Source organism: Rhamphochromis sp. 'chilingali' (genome assembly GCF_963969265.1).
Source record: "Rhamphochromis sp. 'chilingali' genome assembly, chromosome: 3".
Taxonomy (NCBI): Eukaryota; Metazoa; Chordata; class Actinopteri; order Cichliformes; family Cichlidae; genus Rhamphochromis; species Rhamphochromis sp. 'chilingali'.
This window is the reverse complement of record NC_137931.1, coordinates 43,410,751-43,430,298: the sequence shown is the minus strand read 5'-3', so window position 1 is coordinate 43,430,298 and position 19,548 is coordinate 43,410,751. Positions and strand designations below refer to the sequence as shown.

At 41.1% G+C, this 19,548-nt stretch overlaps 1 protein-coding gene across 2 annotated transcripts in view; it reads right to left on the bottom strand.

Annotated features, from left to right (window-relative positions):
* The window catches only part of tle2b (TLE family member 2, transcriptional corepressor b), an 83,932-nt gene that overhangs the window by 44,346 nt on the left and 20,038 nt on the right, over positions 1–19,548 (bottom strand). For both annotated transcript variants that reach the window (XM_080877469.1, XM_080877470.1), the window contains one exon: positions 9,007–9,051. In XM_080877469.1, coding sequence (XP_080733595.1) covers positions 9,007–9,051 — 45 coding nt within the window. The remainder of the gene's footprint in view (positions 1–9,006; positions 9,052–19,548) is intronic.

Genomic DNA, 19,548 nt, shown 5'->3' with positions numbered 1-19,548 from the left:
ATTCTTTCACTGCTGAGAAATATAAAATTGTTTACTTTATAACATAACCCGCCACATAAATGGGAGTACAAAAATGACTGGGAAACTCGCTGTTTTCTCTCACACAAAAGCGCGCCTACACACACACACGCTCGCACACACACACTCCCACACCCTCGGCCTCATATGTGTGGTGGTGAAATGAAAGGAGGGAACAGGAAGGAAGGACAGCCAGCTGCTTCATCTGTCCTCAGGAGTCCACAGGGGAAACAGTCTGGCTGCTGAGCATCCTGACTATCAAACACAGCCTCCTATAATATCCTGCCTGCTCTGTGCACCACACAATCTCTTTAACTAGAATCCTGAAACACTATGTAAAGGCTATATATATGTATGCATCGCTGATTCTTATAATATGCCATATATAGTGCGGGAATCTGGCATTCTTACCGACGCTGCTCTTTATTGAGGGGAAATGTGTGCTGAAATAACGTAGCGTCCCCTTCGTGCCGAGTATTTATTTCACTGAGTCTCATCCTGACAGTGGAGGAATTTAATGGCAGGGCCACTTATATGACAGGTATATAATGCAGATTTATTTTTACTTGCTTGTAACATGGTTGTAACATACATGTAGTCACGCAGAAAAGAGGAAGCACCTGTTTTATCCTATAGGATAAAACAGGTGCAAAACAGGTTTTATCCTATAGGATAAAACAGGTGCAAAACAGGTTTTATCCTATAGGATAAAACAGGTATGCTTTCAGTTGACTATAAATGAGACATTTTGGCTGCTTATTTGTTGCTAATAAACACTACTTAGTTAAACTGACCTCAATATTTAATGAGTTTGGTGCAGACGTCTTTTAAAACTGCTGTTAAAGGCTTGCAAACATCACACTGTAGGGTTACACTGCGTGTGAGTGTAACCAGAAAGCAAAATACAGGTATTTGTAAGAAAAAGACGAGTTGGTAAATGCATGTGTTCTGCCATGAAAGCAATGTATTGTATGCACCATTATAAAAATTCAGCTGTGACCCGGCTTTTAACTTCACACTTTCCTCCAATTTCCTGCTGTTTAATCACTAATTAACTGCCCTTGCTGCCCAGTAGCCTTGTGTCGTAGCATCGCGTTCTATCAGGCTGTTTAAATGCAAACAAATAAGCAGTTTCAACCCCAGCTTCCCAGTGTGAATAATTTTTCAAACGTCAAACTGGTTAAAATTGTTGTCACGGCTCAGTGTTGATCCTTATGTAAAAATCACAGATTTCAATCAGCCGACCACGCAAGCTTGACTCATAAAGGCTGCTATTTGCTTCCTTAGGATATTGATTTCTAAATAAATCAGGCAGACATTTATACACACCTAAAAGCAGCGATCATTGTACATGCATAATCATAATGAATTAACGAGATCAAGTCTCCCAAATTGGAGTCAAAGGCAGGATTTTCCTGTTTCCAGTGATAAGATTGTGGAGTGACTGTTAGGGAGGAGAGCGGCTACATGATGCAACATAAGCTTAGGCCATGTGCGTTTCATCCACTCCTGCTTCCTTTCCAGGTATAATTTAGACACTAATGTGTGGAGTTTATTTTTGTTAGGAAGGAGGTGAAGATATAGAGGCAGCCTAAGGCTGAATCCTGGAAGTCATCTGAGCTTCTTTTTTTTTTTTGCGAGGCACTGTCAGATCCCGATCCAGTCATACAGAAACACTTACCCAGGCAGTTACTGAAATGCTGCCACAGCCCCTGCAGACCCCCTGGGTTTTCAAGGGGACAGAACCCCAGCAAAGAAGCAATAGAGCCTACTGCTGAAATCGCATATTACCACTGAAACTGTGAGGATGCACCGTTCAACGCTGTACTACAAAATAGAGGAAAGATACATGAATATGTTGTCATTTTCAACCCCCAAAATAGTCTCAGTTAGCCAGCTTATAGTGCAGAAGATGCAGTCTGTTTAGGAGGCGGGGCGTTTCTCTGCACCTAGCACCATCGACCACCTATGTAGGTATCACAGGTTTACTGGCATTTCAGTGATACACTCCTGTATACACCTCAGCATACCAGCACGCAAAGATTGATGTGCTTTATGTTCGAGTTGCACAGCTAATCTTTGTGCCACTTTACATTACAGCTTCTTCAACAATTAATGATCCGTCAAATAGACGGTTTCACTCACTGGTTGATTAGAATTCTGGTCTTTGCAGACATTTTGACTCAGCATAGCGGGGAAAGGACTGGTGAAATTAATGATGGCTGAGTTCCAGTAGGAGTTCCAGTAAGTCATTATAGTGACAATCACAGGAACTTCTCCAAGTGAACTGTTAAGACAAACATCTGCCGTGACTGGTTATGAGTAAGGGGAGAGAGGCAGGACAAAGACACACAAGACATTTTTACAGCTAATCTCAAAAGTAGAGAGGGCGTCTGTCTCCCGTTACTTACATCCCATCCTGTAAATCATATAAGATGGGATGCAAGTATCATCTTGTGTTCAAGTCAGTCATTTTTGATGAACAATGAATTGAAGGAACAATAGTATATTGCTTGTGAAATGGTGGCGTGTCACGTTACTGCCAGTATTGCTCTTTTTCGCTCCGGTTCAGTTCAAATACACGACATCCGTTCAAAATGACACTTTTATCGACTGAGACTGTGTCTGTCCAGGTTGTTCTTGTGACTATTTTAGTAAATATTTGTATTCACGTCATCATAATCAAACCGTGAACTTCTAACCTGTGAAGCTTTTTGTCTGCTAAGTACCAATAATGCGTGTAATGCTCACCGTAGTTATGAATCTTAAGCTGCTGGTTAGTTCTGCTGCGATTGTCTTTTTGCTACAGCAAACAAGTATTGGCTCTATCTTATTAACCTCCTGCCTTTCACATTTTCACAGTCTCCCAGACTGCACTGTGCTCTTGTGGGAAACGAGTCTAACACAGCTTCCATCCCACCAACTTATCAATCTGCTTCCAGAATTAAGCATCAATACAAAACAGGTTTCAGTCTGTTCAAAACACATCTCAAGACATACAGCACACTATTGCATCTGTAAGCTTCCCTCTGCCAACAACTCTGAGCTCACAGTTTATGGATGAATTACAAAATATACTGAATATACATGTTGTGCACAGCAGGGGATACAGGCAATAACTACTCAAGCCCCAAAAGTGCTATATCAATGAATACAGAATAACCACGGAGAGCAGCGTAAAGTCCTCACAGCCTCCCTCGCTCCTCCTGGGGATACAGCTAGTATATATATATGATATGATAATGGAAGTGAGATAATGTGATGGTGTGCGTGTGTGCATGCATGTCAGTGTATCCATACAGCCTAAGAGGAGGGAGATGCTACCATCGGAGCAGAAAGAAAGAACGAGGAAGAGAGTGAAAGAAAGAAGCGCAGAGATAAAAAAAAAGCGGTGTGAAATTTAAAGAAATGTGAAAATTAAATTGTAAAAGAACAGAAAAGAGAGAGATGAGGGGAGAAAAAAAATCAAAAGAGGGTAGAAGGAAGGGTAGAAAGGCAAGAGATGACTGTTACAGCTCAATTAATGCCAGGACATGAGATGGCCCTGCCACAGATAATGACAGAGCGTGCGCTGGAGAAAGAGAAAGAGAGAGGCAATAGCAGTGATCTCGACAGGATGTTAGGAGGAAGCTGGAGGGTGGGTGGGGGTGTGTGGAGAGGAAATAAGAGCAGATACTGTTAAATCTATTCATGATTCATTATTTCGTGCTGCAGCTCAAAGCTCCCCTCCCTCTCTTGATGTCTCTGTTTCTCTCTATGTCTCCCTATTTCTGCTCTCCCCCTTTTTTTCTTTCCCATTCCCCCCATTGCTCTCATTTTCATCTCCATCGCTCCCCCTCCCCTCATCTATTCTATGAGGTCTTTATCTGTCTTTTCTGAGGCTCCATCCTTCCTGTTTACCCTCTCCTCTTTCATCCGTTCAATTAATCTCTCTCTCCTATTCTCCTTCTCATCACTGCTCTCACACTTTTTCCAACATCGGCTCTCCCTGCCATTTTTTTAAAGTTTCCCTATCTCCCATACTCTGACAGTCTTTTTCTACGTGCACTTGTACTTTTATGTCTTCAGTCCCCAATTTTATAAATGATCTTACTTTTTCAAACTCTTCCACTCACTTTTATAGCCCTTCTCCCTTTGTAACATCCTCCACAACCTCTCGTTCTGTGCAATGACTGTGTCCACTTTCTTTTCTCTCAAAAATTCTTACATCTTCTCTCTTTTTGATGCCATTTTTACAGTACTTCCCTAATTTTCCGTGCTAGACCACTTTCCCTTCCACCACCTTCTTTTTATTCTATTTCTGTCAAATTGGGCTTCTCTGTTTCCTTTTCTACTCGTGATACCGTGCGTACTCTTTTGCTATCTGCTTCACATTTCCTCTCACGCCGATTCTCCTACATCTTATCCCATCCCTTTTAACCGCCCTCCTTCTTTCTGCACATATGCACTTCTCCTTCCCGCTGCTCAATCATAAATTGTTTCCACCTTTCCTCGCTCTCATATTCTGGCTGCTAGCTCTTCTCGCAGCCTCGTTCGCTGGTTCCTGACACCAGACCGTTTCTTCTTCATTACTTTCTCTCTTTTTCACTCTCATATGCCCCACTCCGGCTCTTTGGTCTCCTCCTGTCATTCTATCTTTTCTTCCCATCTCTCCTTCCACTCCTCCTATTTTCCTCACTCACTTCTCCTTTGGTCTCTCTTTGTCATCCTCCCCACCTATCATCCTCCTCCTCGCCCTCCTCCTCTCTCTTCATCTCTCAGAGGTGCAGCCAGCACCGAGTCCATTTCTTCTTTTTTGGCGACAAAAGCTGACAGTCCAGTTCTGCCTGGCTTTTGCTGCCAGCCACATTTCTTTCTCCCCACTCGCTCTGCCTCTCTTTATCTATTCTCCCTTCCTGCTGAGTAATAGTTTCCCTTTTTGTGATTAACATAAAACTTTCACTGCGTTTCGTTTGGTTTACCCAAAATACATTTAAAAGGGGGGTAGCATTAAATGTCAAGGAAAGCAAAGATAATTGCATTTCAGTGGTTGGCTTTATTTGTTTCAAGTATTATTATTTAAATATTTAATTCACCAGTTGGACTAATAAAAGCTGACATATCATTATATCATTCTCTATCCTACTGTAGTTCGAATTGTTCCTCTATGAAATAAATGGTTGCTAACACAAAACCTTCACAGTACTGCGATCTCTTTCAACTCTAGCCCCCCTTCTTGTTTTTTTTTTTTTCATCTCTTGCAGTCTTCCACTCTTTCTGATCGTTGCTCCTCAGTAGTTGTGCCATGTAGTAGTGTCCACTGTAAGGCTGAGGAAGGGTAGAAAGAAATATGCTAAATTTTGGAAGACTATGCATGTTAGAGCGTACTTGGGAAAGAGACTTAACCTCAAATTGCCCCCAGTGCATCCATTAAACTCTGAGTGTTTGCGTGATAGTGTTAGTTTTATATTTGAAAGCAGAAATTGTGCACTGGAAAAACAGATAATGTATGATAGCAGACCAGAATAATGATTTTTAATGAAGATGTGGAGGCTGGATTTGAATTAGCATGAAGGTGCCTCACAAGCATGTTACATAATGTCTTAAATATCACTAATCTAAGTACGTATCTGATATGCAGACTGTAGGCCTAAAAAAATCTACAAGAAAACAGGAACCAAGCTGATGAACTTTCAGCGAGGTGACGATAGCTTCATTTCTATGTCACAGTTTTAAAAAATGGGCAGTCTCACCTACCTCAAACACTGAATAGGCTGCTGAAGTATAACTGTAGTTTTCAAAAACACTACAACATAAGAGGCAATCCACAACACATCCTTACTTCACCAAAGGAAAGAGACGTATTGTGCTGCACTCTGTTCGCTCACAACGTGATTTAAGAGGAAGTTCTAGTGCAACAACAGAATGCGATGCAGTGTTTTTGATGGATGCTTTACACAAAGATCTCGACTCAAATTAATACAGCTGATTCAGATCAATCGATACATATGCCCCGTTTGCCCCTAAACATGTGTTTTCTCTTAGCTAACGACACCCAGCAGAGGATTTGGAGCACATATGTACACAGTACTCGACATGTGGAGCCATTGTTGGATGTCTTTGCGCTATAATTGCCTTGATGGCTAAATGACACGATGATTACGAGGTTGAAGTGCAGAGGCTTTCATTTAAAGGCGTTTTGGAGATTATTTCAAACAATGAGCTTCCTTCTGAAAGGCTATAACAGGCAGGTTGAGAGCCCATTGTGAAACGTGAAAATAATAAACCCCTCTTGTCTTTTCTTCCATGACAGTGTCTAAGTCAGAGAGCGAGGGAGAGAGTTAGCATGACGCAGATAGATTGATAGATATACAGAGAGGGAGGTGGGGGGAAAATGCAGGCTTCTTAAAGGAAATGTCTTTAAGGTGGATAATCACGGATAATAATTCTATCAACACGGAGAAAAAAACAGCTTTCAGGTCTCAACGTCTGTCCGTCTGCCAAGACATTTATCTCACTGTCTGCACGTCTTTCTACGTGCGGTTTGACTGTTGTTCTCTCCTGTAACGTGACACAGACAGCAAATTAGCAGCAAGTGTGGGAATTCAAGCAGTCACTGGCTCCTGAGAGCACACACTGCTCATTAGACACGTCTTCATACAGGAACACCCAGTCTCAGCAAGGACAAGTGGAAACGCTGCACAATTTACACTACTCTCTACATGGTATTCTTTACAGTGTAGGAGAACCATGGGGAATGATTTTTACACCCTGATCATATCACATGCTGCAGATTATAGCTAATCCTTATTGAGCTAGTGTCACCTGTCTTCAATCTGTCAATACCAGTTTTGTATAACATACATTCATCATTGCTAAGGTCACCGTTTTGTGCCGGTCAGCTGTCTCTCACGAGTAATTATATCTTCTTTCATTTGCACACATTATTCTTTGTTTTGCTTTATAATGATCAAGCAAAACATGCACACAAATACACATTCATAGGTTATCATAATTTTGAGATAACCGATGACTTTTTCATTCATACAGAGATTGCAGCGCTTGCTTTTGATGCATGCACAGGTATATTGAGTATTCCATCAATTTTCCAATGAATCAAGTGATCTCATAAAATACTTTTGTCTTATTCATGAGCGACACTAGTTATTAGTTAGTCAAACAGGAAAAAACGAAGCACTCACTGGTTTTCATTTGAGAAACTGCAATGTGTCCAACATCTGTCCACAAATACTAAACTCTTTCGTTGTATTTAATTGCCATATTAAAATCTTTTTTTAAAGAAAACTTTTTTTAAAAACGCAAAAATAAATAAACAATCACAAGTACAGTGATGTTAAATAGAATAGTTATACATAGGACCGACACAAAGCCATAAAATAAAATACTGACAATATTTATACGTAGAGTTGGTGTATGTTCATGTGTATGTGTTTCCTATATTTTATATTAACTACATGTGCAAAAGTAATGTTACTAAAGCCTTAAAATAAACATGGTGTAGTACACCTCATGCCCCCCTTCAGGCTCACCCCTGCATACTGCAGTGATAGTAGGACCCCTGATATCAGCCTTGTGTGTAAACACTGTGTGTGCAGACAGACACGTTAAACTGTTACACAGTGAGAACTGAGCGCTGCAGAGTCGCGGTTTTAAAGTATCAAAGCAAAACTTTAAGTTATTAAGTTACTCGATGAATCGCTGCAGCTCCAAACTGAAATGTTGGGCAGTGACCTTTACTAAAATTTCAGCCTTTTGAAACAACTTGCTACGTTTGGGCTGATTATTAGTCTTCATAAATGAGGAGGAAAAACTGGGATCACTCCGTCTATGGAGCCTGTCAGTAACCATAGAGCGAAAAATCTTTCAAGGCCACTTTTTACTCATTTACTAGTGACAGAGCAGCTGTGAGGTTCTGAAATTAAACTCCAACATGGCCGTGGAGTATTTGAACTCTTAATCAAATTATTGAACTTTATTAATGCATATTTCACTCCTTCTACTGCAGCCAGTCTGAATCCAGCAGCTGGGTTTTCTATAACCGTGCTGCACCATTATAGTCCTTTGTGGAGTTAAAACACAAGGAAGAGCATAACTAACATCATATGCCTTATAAATGGTACCCAGCTAAATTTTCTTATTCATAACCTATCTACAGAAACACAGCTGGGAGCTACATATATTTAGTTATTGCTTTCATTGCAGTTTTAAAGAGCAATAATAGTAGTAGGAGAAAAAGATAAATGGATAAAAGGTTTCGCTTGGTTTGGGTGTTTTTTGCAAACTGACTCTGACAGTAGGTCAGCTGGATGAGGCTTACTGAAATTTCTACGTGCGACCCCAGCAGGACAAATTTACGTGGACCATCTGCAAAGAGCCCCGAGATAATACAAAAATGTCCGATATCTTCAGTCAGAGTAGCGTCAGCATAATCACTTCACAAACACTTGACTGTAGCTTGCTGTGTGCTTTACTACTCTAGGAAACAGACGGTGCTTGTATTTTAACAACTCTGTACTAAGTAGCAGGCAGAGTTCACCTAATGCTTTAGGGAGAAAGGCTAATCTGCTGTGCAGGCTCTCCATTTACAAGCACACGAATAAACCAAAGCGTGTGCACAAAATCATTTAAAATACGGGAACAAATTAACCAAGATGTGTGAACACACTCCTAACAACAAAATACCCCAATGCCTTCCAAATATATACATTATCAGAATACTAATATCATGCAAAAATTCAGTCAAGAGAAATATTTGTGTGTATTTATATGCAAAGTACATTTTGAAGTGGTGGTGGTATGCATTAACCAGCATTACAACCATACATTTAACCAATAAGTGTCCTATTTGTTTGCATACATAGAGGTCGCAAGAAAATACAGTTTAAACCCAGCCACATTACTCTGTACACATATGAACGGCAACCAAACACACAGCAACAACCTGGAGGTTGGAAGAAATCCAATCATACTACATGCAGAGTTTCTTACCTGCTTGTGCATCTCAATGTTGAGACCGTAGGACATCTCATAGTACTGCGGAGACACACACACAGAGACACACGGAGCTTTGTTAGCATTTTATTCACAGCCCACGTTAACATTCATTCTTACACAAAATCTCCCATTGAACAGCTGTTGCTCGGCACAGCCGCATATGCTGCTGTTTGTCACTGCGGTTTTAACGACAGAAAGAAAACGAGCGCGCCAAAAGACGGAAAAGATGAAGAGCGCACATGGGATGCACAACAAGTGCGTGTCTGTCTACGTGGAGGTAATGAGATATTTTTGTCTCAGTGTTACACGAGCATTTGTATGTGCGCGCGTGTCGTGCGTGTGTCAGGGTTTCTTCCTTTTAACAGTTTGACTATTTGTGCACAGCTGCCAAATGAGCATGACATTATGAGTGTGCTTGTGTGTGTTAACTGCATGTTGTTTTCTCTCACCGTTTGTGTGGATGTTGGTTTTATGCGCACGAACAGCTATGCGTTGTATCCAAATAATAAGACTCTGTGAATGCTTACTGTGAACATATTGTGCTCGGTGTGTGTATAGTCTGTGTGTCAAATACTCTACAGGCACAAAATCTCTTTCCACACCTTGGATTACCATGAAATATCTGTCCGGGTATTTTAAGTAAAAAACATCTGGCAATGCATGGCGTAAATGCACGCACAACACAATGCAACTGGATTGCTACAACCTTGGCCAAACCACATCTGGAAGCTGGTATTGTGAGCACACAGGTGAGGTGTAAATGCAGACAGTGTGGCCACGAGAAAAAAAAAATGAATGTACGCCTTCTTCCTGCTTTTTGCCAATTTCAAAGGCCCTTTTTTAACAGAGAAAAACAGGAGCCCGCAAAGCGTCACTGCTTCCCTTGATGTGGAACACAAGATGTAACGCCTCCAATCAGATGTCATTATCCAGCTAAAAGCTTAAGCTATCGAACTGATTAATGATGGATTCAGCTGACTGTCAATCATTTGCAATATTTTAATGATTAAATAACTTGTGTCTTCTGCATTTATATGCAAATAATTATTGCATCGTTTTACTCCGTTTTCTGGACTAAATGACTTATTATTTAACTAACAGACCGACTACCATAGAAACTATTATCAGCTTTAGCCGTGTTGTGCATAATGTGCACATATCACATCAAAACAAGATCTAAAGAGGTCAATAACACAACATATCAATACCAGCGCATGTCAGGCTCCTGTCCTGAGTGAGTATGTTTTGTGTTCCTTTGTATGTTTGACACAATACCTGCGCCTCTTCTTATTAAATGCCGTGTGCTATCACCACTGCATGTGTTCCCTTCCTAAATATGTCTCTCTCTCCTCTGTGTGTTTCTGTGTGTACATCAGTAATGTTCTGTAATGGTGTTGGCGGCGAGCGGCACACAGACAGCGAGGATCCGTCATGGTGACAAAGGCATCCTCTGCCGGTGGATGAGCAACGCTCTGACTGATGAGAGTGAGACACGGCTCTCTCTCTTCACCCCCACTCTCGGTATTCTCTTGCTCATTTTCACTCGATCGCTCTCTCTTCTCTCCATTTATTCCCCGCCTCATTCAGTCCCTCCCTCTCACTCCAATCTCTATCTTTTAAGGGGTTGTCAGTCCATCTTTTCTCTCATGCTGCTCTCTACTTATTCCCTTCCCTTTTTTTCCTAGCTGTCAGATGTTCTTTCACTCTCCATTTCAGTGTATTTTTCTATTTCCTGTCTCATTTTACTGAACTCTGTATCTTTGCCTTTATCTGTCTCTACCCATGGACTCACCTATCCATCTCGAATTCAAATTACATACTCGGAAAATGTAAAGAAGAATAAGAACAGTGTTTTAAAAAGCAAGCAGTTTTTGCATTACTACAATATATTTACAATATTGCAGGGTTACATACTAGCGTACTGCAAGAATGACTAAAGATCAAAAGCAAAAGGAGGACTTTTGAAGAAGCTCGGTACAGTTTCCCTGGTTTTCCCCTCAGGTAGTGATATGCTGTGGCACATTTTGCTGCTTCGGTGTGTCAGTATTTCCGTCATTAAGCTTTTCGTCTGTGCATGTGTGAAATTCTTGGTATTTTTGCTCTAGTTCAGAAATGAGTGGCCAGTGGCCACCTTTATAAATAAAGAATTTACCTTTTCATTTATATAAAAGTGATTCCATTCCATAAAATATAGCTATTATTTGGGGAAAAGACACCACTGTGAGTTGACAGATCGTCCTTAATCAAGGCATAGAAAATCACATTGGCACATCAGTACAATTTACCCATCAGGGCCTCTAGTGGCTGTATGAATTATTACTGGCTTGCCAGGAACGATGGCAGACACAGGGTGACATCATTACTGTAAAACATCTTAGAAAGAGGTTGAAATGGATTTTTTTTTTTTAAACTGCGGGAGTCGAGATCACCACAAGTCATCTTTGTGCCCCACCACGACCAAACCTGACTCCCTCTGTTGTCACCCTTTTGTCCCGTCTCTCCTTTGTCACCTTCTTCCTCCCTTGCATCCTCTCTCGCTCTCAGCTGCCAAAGCCTTTTCTGTTTTTCTGGCCAATTATCCTTTTCGTTCATTTCTCTGACCTTCTTTCCCTCTCCCCCATTACACTCTTTTATCCCTCCCCCCTTGTTTTATCTATCTGCCGTATCATTTTTGTTTCCGTCCCTTACACTCTCTTAGCCTTTCTTTCCCCCTTTTAGTAATTTCTATCAATCATCCCTCTCCTTTATGTTCTCGCCCCGCTTCATGCTCTCGCGCTCTATTGCCATTTTCTACTTGGCTCCCTTGCTTTGTGTATTTTGTCCGCTCTCGTCCTTGTTGAGTGCTATATCTACATTTTCTCCTTTCTCTCCCTCTGTCGAGCTCACCTCCGCTGTGTATTTAGTTCTCTATTCTTTCCATTTCTGGCCAAAAAAAAGGAAAGAAAGAAAAAGAAGTCATGTGCACAAAAGCAGATGCAATCTTGCGATCTCGTTCACCTGTGAAAATGCAAACAAACTTTGCTGAAAGCAAATGCACACAAACACATGTGAGTAGGTCTTTGCATGAAGGTGTCTCCCTTTCCAGCCCCTCTCAACATAAAGGACATGTGACATCTCTCTTTGTTCTCCCCCTCTCTCCATCTATCCTCAGCTTCTCTCTTCTCCATCATTAGACCTCCCCTCAGCTCATCCCATCGTTTTAACTCGATTCCTGTCTGTCTCTCTTTATTAATTCTCCCTCCATCGCTGCCATCAGCCTCACTACCTGTCATTACTCTTTCCTTCCCTCCTCTCTTACATCTTCCTCTTTTACAAAAAAAAAAGTAGTAATCAACATTTTTCCCATTACACAAATAGCTGAGTGCTACAACTGGGGCTCCTATATTTGAATACAACCTTGCCAGATCACTTCAGCAGCCGACCTTTGCAAGGACACTCCAGTCTGGACTTATACGAAGTAGCTGATTGTACAGTTGTACGTTATGCAAAAGGCAGGGTACCCATGTGCAAACGGCCTACAGTAAAGTGGAAAAAATAAATAAAGACAGCCACAGCTAACGGATTTTAAAAATGAGCCTTTAATGACAGGGAAAGTTCAGAGCTCGATAAACTCTCTCACATTTAAAACTTTGAAATCAAGCTAACCTGCAGCTTTTCCACTGTAGCGGGAGAACTGAGATCAAGAAAAAGTTACAGATAAAACTGGGCAGAAGCAAAATCCTGCAGTGGAACAGCACAAAGCAGAAATCTGTGCAAATAGTATATCTTCCGGGATGAAATGAGGAATTATTGTTGTGCTCATTAAGAGGTCTTTATGTCTTACCACAGGCCCTATGATAAACAATTTAGTTATGTAGGGTCATCTAATGGATTGCTTTTTATATGCATTTATAGCTTTTTAATGTGTATATTTGATCACTCACTATATTGCATGATACAGAATATCACATTTGGTACTTTTCTTATTATGGATACTGATTTTTCCTGTCAGTGTTTTGGCTTTATTTGCATAAATGTATGTGCAGTTGTTTTTGGATCTATGTACTGTATCCCTGTAGGTATCTGTAAGTATCACTATTTGTGCTTTTGGCTGACAGAGGATTTCTGCCCCCTGTGTTCATCGCAGGTTAGGACCGGTTGGTGCTTTAACATCCACATGAAAATCAGACACACTGAGAAAAGCCACAGCCTAAAATTTCTTTTTGCAGTATTACAGGGTATGAGCAACTGTGATTGCTCACATTCTCATTAATATGTTTTTTAGCTTGCATGAGACCAAAAGCAAAACATGTAATAGCTATGTTGGTCCACGGTTTAAAATGTAGTATTTTTATAATAAAGGCAGTTGCCGGGGGCATACTGTAGGGATGAGACTCGTCACTTGAGGAACCAAGCAAAATGAAAAGGTCTATTTTAAACCACACCATGATCTTTTCCTAAATTAGGGTTGTTTTGGTGCCCAAAACTAACAGGAAAGCATAAATTTTTTCAACTTTTTATTGATTTGTAGGAAAAGTGGCTAAAACTTTCAAAACCTGAAGTCTATCTCAGCTACTACAGTGCAAGAGGCGGGGTACACCCTGAACAGATCGTTAACCTGTCGCCAGGCTAGCACAAAGATTCACACATACGGGCAATCTACAACCATCCATTTACCCGATCCCACTAACTGCTCACCACCGTGCTGCCCTATAAGGATATCTGACCCCACAAATAATGCCCTTTGTATCATATTTGATACATGAGTTTCTGAGACCTCTATCTCAGCAACATGATCAATACTTGTTATGGACAAAACTCTTTTTTTTTTGTCTAAAATTAACATTGTTGTTAACAAAAAGTTGCCAAAAACACCCAATGTATCAAATGCGATGTAATAAATATATCATACACAACATGATATAGCAAAAACAAAAATTGTGGATTTTGTTATAAGGGTTAGTAAACATCTCAGTTCCAAAAAAATCTGAATTTTGCAGGGTGTTTGGGTCTTACAGGGTTTCTTTTACTTTTTTCATACTTTGAGTGCACTGTTTAAAATGTTTCTACCACTCCTGGCTCATTAGAAAAGACATGAACGCACGGATTACCTTTAAACATTTTAGGAACGAGTACAGGGGAAGGAAAACCTCCGTAAGCAGCAAATAATTATTCAGTATGGTGTGCATGCCAAATATAAACTACTAGGACTTAAATCTAAGTCAGTATAAAGAAAATAAAACAGGAATTCCCACACATAGAAATCTGCAGGATTTTAAACACCAAGAGATGATAAGAAGCTAAGAGCTGAATGGGACACAAGCCACAAGCCAGCGTATCTTTTAGAGCATCGCTGATTTACACTGGTAACTTGCTCCAAATAGAAATAGGCTCTTTAAACTGTAAAATGACTGGTCCAAAACTTGTCTCAGCCAGGGTTTCCTTTGAAGAGGCACAAAAGAGGAGCCTGAAATGTAGTAACAGTTGTCCAGTGGGAGTTGGCCAGACAGCAGTAAAGTGACTATTGTACTCTTTGTGCGATCTCTGCAGAGCGGCAGCGACAGCACCCTATGGGAGCCTGGTCTGTTGAAGCAGTTAAAAGCTGAGTTTGATTTAAAACGAACGTGATTGGCACTTACAGTACAGACCACTATTAATGTCTTTGTTTTGATAATACTAAAGTCAACCACTTCGCAAATATGTTTAACTATAGTCTGTAGAACTGAAGATGGAAAATTATATCACAACGTCGGACTGCATTGTGCATATGCACTCCAGTAGTAACAGATGCACCACACGGTCCCCTACAGTAGGCGGGGATAACATCTGCACTATGAATGCACAATATGACTAATAACGCTTCTGTCTGAACAGTTGAAATTGTTGTACTACAGTATGTTTTGTCTGTTGTAGTCCTGTTTTTAATAAGTTCATCTCCTCTTAACTGCTTGCCCCTCCAACCTCCAATTACACCCACTGATGCCTGCTCTTCTGCCTTATATAATCCCTCTGTTGTGCCACTGCAATCTCATTCAGCACTCAGTGTAAGATCTATGGTGTATGCAGGCTTTGTGGGCATGTGTGTGTGTGTGTGTCGCACACAGTGCAAGGCACATGCGCTGGATGAGCATGTGTGTTTGTGTATGTGTGTGGTATGTTAAGCCTGGCAGAGGGGCATTAAGCCAACCGGCTGACATCACTTACCAAGAACACCCAGCACTGCCCACCCAGCGAGCAGAGACAGAGAAGTGCGCACGTGTACTGTGGTGTGTGTATTTGTAACAGACAGTGAAGCTTCATCTGAAGATAATGGGAACTGTAAGGACACAAACAGAGAGCTTGGGAAAGTGAGACTAATCTACTTGGGTTATGTATATTTTCTATTTTTAGAACAGACTGAAATTGGCATGAGCACATAGCCACAGAGGCATTCACAGCGCTCTTAGATTAAAGTGAATCCATCGCCAAATGACATTTAATGAGAGCGTCTTATGTGATGCAGACATTGTTATCGGTGTCCATGGCTGCATTAACCTAAATGTGCTCTTGTGCGTTCGCAAAATTATAGACACGCATGCACAAAACATGAAAAACGGACAACACAGGTGCAATCCATTAGCAACACTAACACAAAACAACAAGTTCACCTCGGTAAAAGCGAAATTGTCATCAACCCCCCAAGGTAACGTGAACAATAATACATAATTATTGTTTGCAGAATAGTTTGTGTAACAAACTGGGTTGTTTTTATTTTTTGCTTCATTTTGTTTTGAAGCCAAAATTTGATAAATACTGTATTAACATGCAATTTTATTATCTCGGAATTAAGAGATTGATTTTAGCAGCATAATGTGTGCAAACAAAGAAATCTGCACTCTTTCTAACGGCCATTACACCTCCGATTGTAGCACCGCGGCTTCTCAGTCAGATCCTCTCCTCACTCGTCACGTCCGGTGTCAAAACACCAAGGTGTCGACAGCCAAATTGCTCGGCCCGAGGCTTTGAGCCAGGATTTCGCTAACCCGTAAGTGACTTCACAGTGGCTACATCCATCTTTTATATATATTAGTTTTGGCACAGACTGAGTAAATTTAATAATATTCCATGAAAGTATTTTCTTTGTGAATGGAAAGGCAACTTTGCTTCTAAGATACTGGCTTGATTTAATATGAAAACTGACCTCTACTGGAAGTAAACTGAACAGGAATGAATTAACAGACTGGAGCAAGTTTAATTTAATTAAACACTTAGTTGCATCTGCAAACTATTACTTTTCTACAAATCTGAAGTCTTTTTTATCCTTTCGAAAAGAAAGCAAAATCTTAATTCTTTGACTTGTGTGCAATTTTTCTTTTTTCCTTAAAGTGAAGCTTTTCACCCATACAGCTGAGGAGAATAAAATCTGCGAATCCTTAAAAATGTTTTCAATTCCCAGTGTAGCCAAACATAAAAAGAAGAAGACAAAAACAGAGAGAGAGGGAGAGAGGAAATACTTGTATACTCATGTTGAGTCTACATCTCACTCACTCCATTATCACTCCTTCATTTTCTGCTTGCTTTTCGGCTCATTATGTCAGTTCAGCAGGCGGGTTACTTTAGATAAATGAGGTAGCAGTGTAATTCTTGTTTATCTGATCGAACTGTAACATCCCACTCTTCTGAACACACTTCATATCTAGCATCCATCTCCTGCTAATAACATACGGACTGCACTGTCATCATCGGGGCACAAACAGACAAAAAGCATTCCTGCATTTCTCTCAATGAAATGCTCTCCCTCTCCCTGCTTCTTTCTTCCCTCGCTCTTGTGTTTCCCTCCTCCTTTCCACTCTTCCATTCTTCAGGGAGTGTTTGCTCTTTCGTTCCCCCACTCTGCCCGCCCTCCCTCCCTCCACCCTCATGGTGCTGAGAGAGTGTCAGACAACAGTGCCAGACTCTCTCTCTCTCTTCCCCTCTATCTCCTCTATGCATTCTGCAAAGAACGCTGGCAGACTTTAAAATGAGCTTTAGGAAGTGGGTCTAATCCAAGGTGATTTATCTAAATGGGACATTCATGTGTGTGTGTGTGTGTGTGTGTGTGTGTGTGTGTGTGTGTGTGTGTGTGTGTGTGTGTGTGTGTGTGTGTGTGTGTGTGTGTGAAAAAGCCTTAACAAAAGCATTGTTCACCGATGTCTCTCGGGCGAGCTTGTCTCTTTCATCTGCCCGCCCACGCACACGCACTTGGACACACACACATACCGCCAATGTTAAAACATTTATTAGCACGCTGTGCTAACCCACATCGGAGGTTATGTTAGCAGACGCTGACTTTCTGTTGTGTCCTGTCAGCGGGTGACGACTAAATCAGTCACAGCCGACATCCAGTTTCACTGCAGCTTCTCTTGCAGCCAGTTTCATCAGAGAAAGAGAGTCACAACAACAGCCGGATAACTGACCTTGAATTTCAGGGGTTTCTATCCTTAAACACATGTGTACAGTATGTTCTGCAACAGAGACTCGCTCGGTCTTTATGAATACTCCTATCTTGTTTGTTTACTTCGCTCCAGACAGTTCAGACAGGTTTAAGATTCTTAAAACGGACTCAATCCTTCCCTACATCTGGCCATGCTTAAATCCCTGCCTGGCCAACTCCCACTCGTGGATGGTGGGGCAACATTTAGCTTAGCACGGTCCGATCCCTTTTCGGGTTCTGCCCTGTGCCTTCCTCCTATCACACATCACTTTTATTTTTTTTTTACTTCCAACTGATTCTTCTCATTTCTCTTTTTCTGAACCCTCCTCCATCATCCTCGTGTAGAAAAATCTGCACTTTCTTCCTTTTCTGGGTTTCTCTCCGTCCCTCTCTCTTCAGCAGTGTCCTTGCTCTGTTTTTTCCCCTCCCTCTCTCTCTCTCTCTCTCTCTCTCTGCCAATGCCCTTGTGGCCTCTTTCTCATATTTCTCTTTCATCTCAGTTTTATTCACCCCTTTTTCTATCTATCTCACTGTCCCCATCTCTCTCTCATTGCTTCTATACGCCCTCCTTCCTTTTCTCTACATCCTCCACCGCCCCCCTTTCCTAAGCAGTCTGTGACTGTAATGTTGCTGAAGAGAACACAGTGTGTCATCCTGAATCAGACAGATGAGCTGGGAGTGGAGTAAGAGGCTGAGAGCACTGCATTAATCCACACACACACACACACTAACACACACATAGTCCCTGCCTGAGGGGCTGAACGGACAATGCACACAGATATATACTTGCACACACACACGCACACAAACTAAGACAGAGAAACCATGCACAAACACATCCTCACAATGCTCCAGAAAATGACTGCATGAGACAAAACATGAGCAAAAGCACGAAAAGCCTGATACACACCGTGATTCTAAAAGAAACCCCATTAATGTAAGCTTTCTAGGTAATAAATTATGTAAGAAATGAAATACCAATAGTATTAAATGTTACTTATTTACTACTGTGACCAACCAGTGGGTTTTTTCTATCTCAGTTTTCTTTTAATCGTTTTAAATTGGAAAATTGAGTAGCATGATGTTTCTAAGTTTTGATATTAATGTAATGAATGCCAACTAATCCTTAAAATGCAAACTTCTGCAGTAAAAGCTTTTCAAAAAGTTGCCATAAAACAGCAGGAGGTGTAATGCTAGCCTACAGCCACTAGAGGAGGCTTAGCTTAGTTTTGAAGTTATCTGTTGATACTGTCAGACTTGTTGATCAGTTTCACAAAAAGCAGGTGTGTAACATCAAACAAGGCCTATTGAGGATATAATATGAGTAACCACGTCTTTCACTGTTGCATTATTGTCCACAAAAGCTTAGCATGCACTAAAACAATAAGCTATAATCACTGCTCACGTTATTCTTAGTTACTCCTTGCTCGTACTGGGTTTGACCCTATTTTGCCTTTAAAACGGTCTCAGCTCTTTGTGGCACGGATTCAACAAGATGATGTAAACACTCCTCAGATTTTTGGTACTTATTGACATGATATCATCACACAGCTGCTGTCAGCTGCACATCCACGATGGGAATCTCCTGTTTCACCACATCCCAAAGGTGCTCTACTGGATTGCGATCTGGTTACTGAGGAGGACATTTGAGCGCAGTGAACTCACTGTCATGTTCAAGAAACTGGTTTTGTTTGAGCTTTTTGACAGTAATCCTGCAGGAAGCAGCAATCAGAAGATGGTTACACTTCCCTTTTGGTAATAAAGGCACGGACTTGATCAGTTAGAGTACTCAGCTAAGCTGTGGCACTTAAATGATCCTCAGTTGGTACCAACAGGGACACGGTTAGCTAAAATAAAAATCACCACATCGTTACACTACCAGCGGCAGACTAAACTGTTGATACAAGGCAGCATGGAGCCACGCTTTCATGTTGTTTACACTAATTCTGACCCTACCATTCAAAGAAATCAAGACCTTCTGTTGTCCAGTTTTGGTGAGCCCATGCAAAGTGTACCCTCAGATGCTTTTCTGCATACCTTAGATGTAAAAGGCAGTTATTTGAGTTACTGTTGCCGTATTGTCAGCTCGAAACGCTCATTCTCAA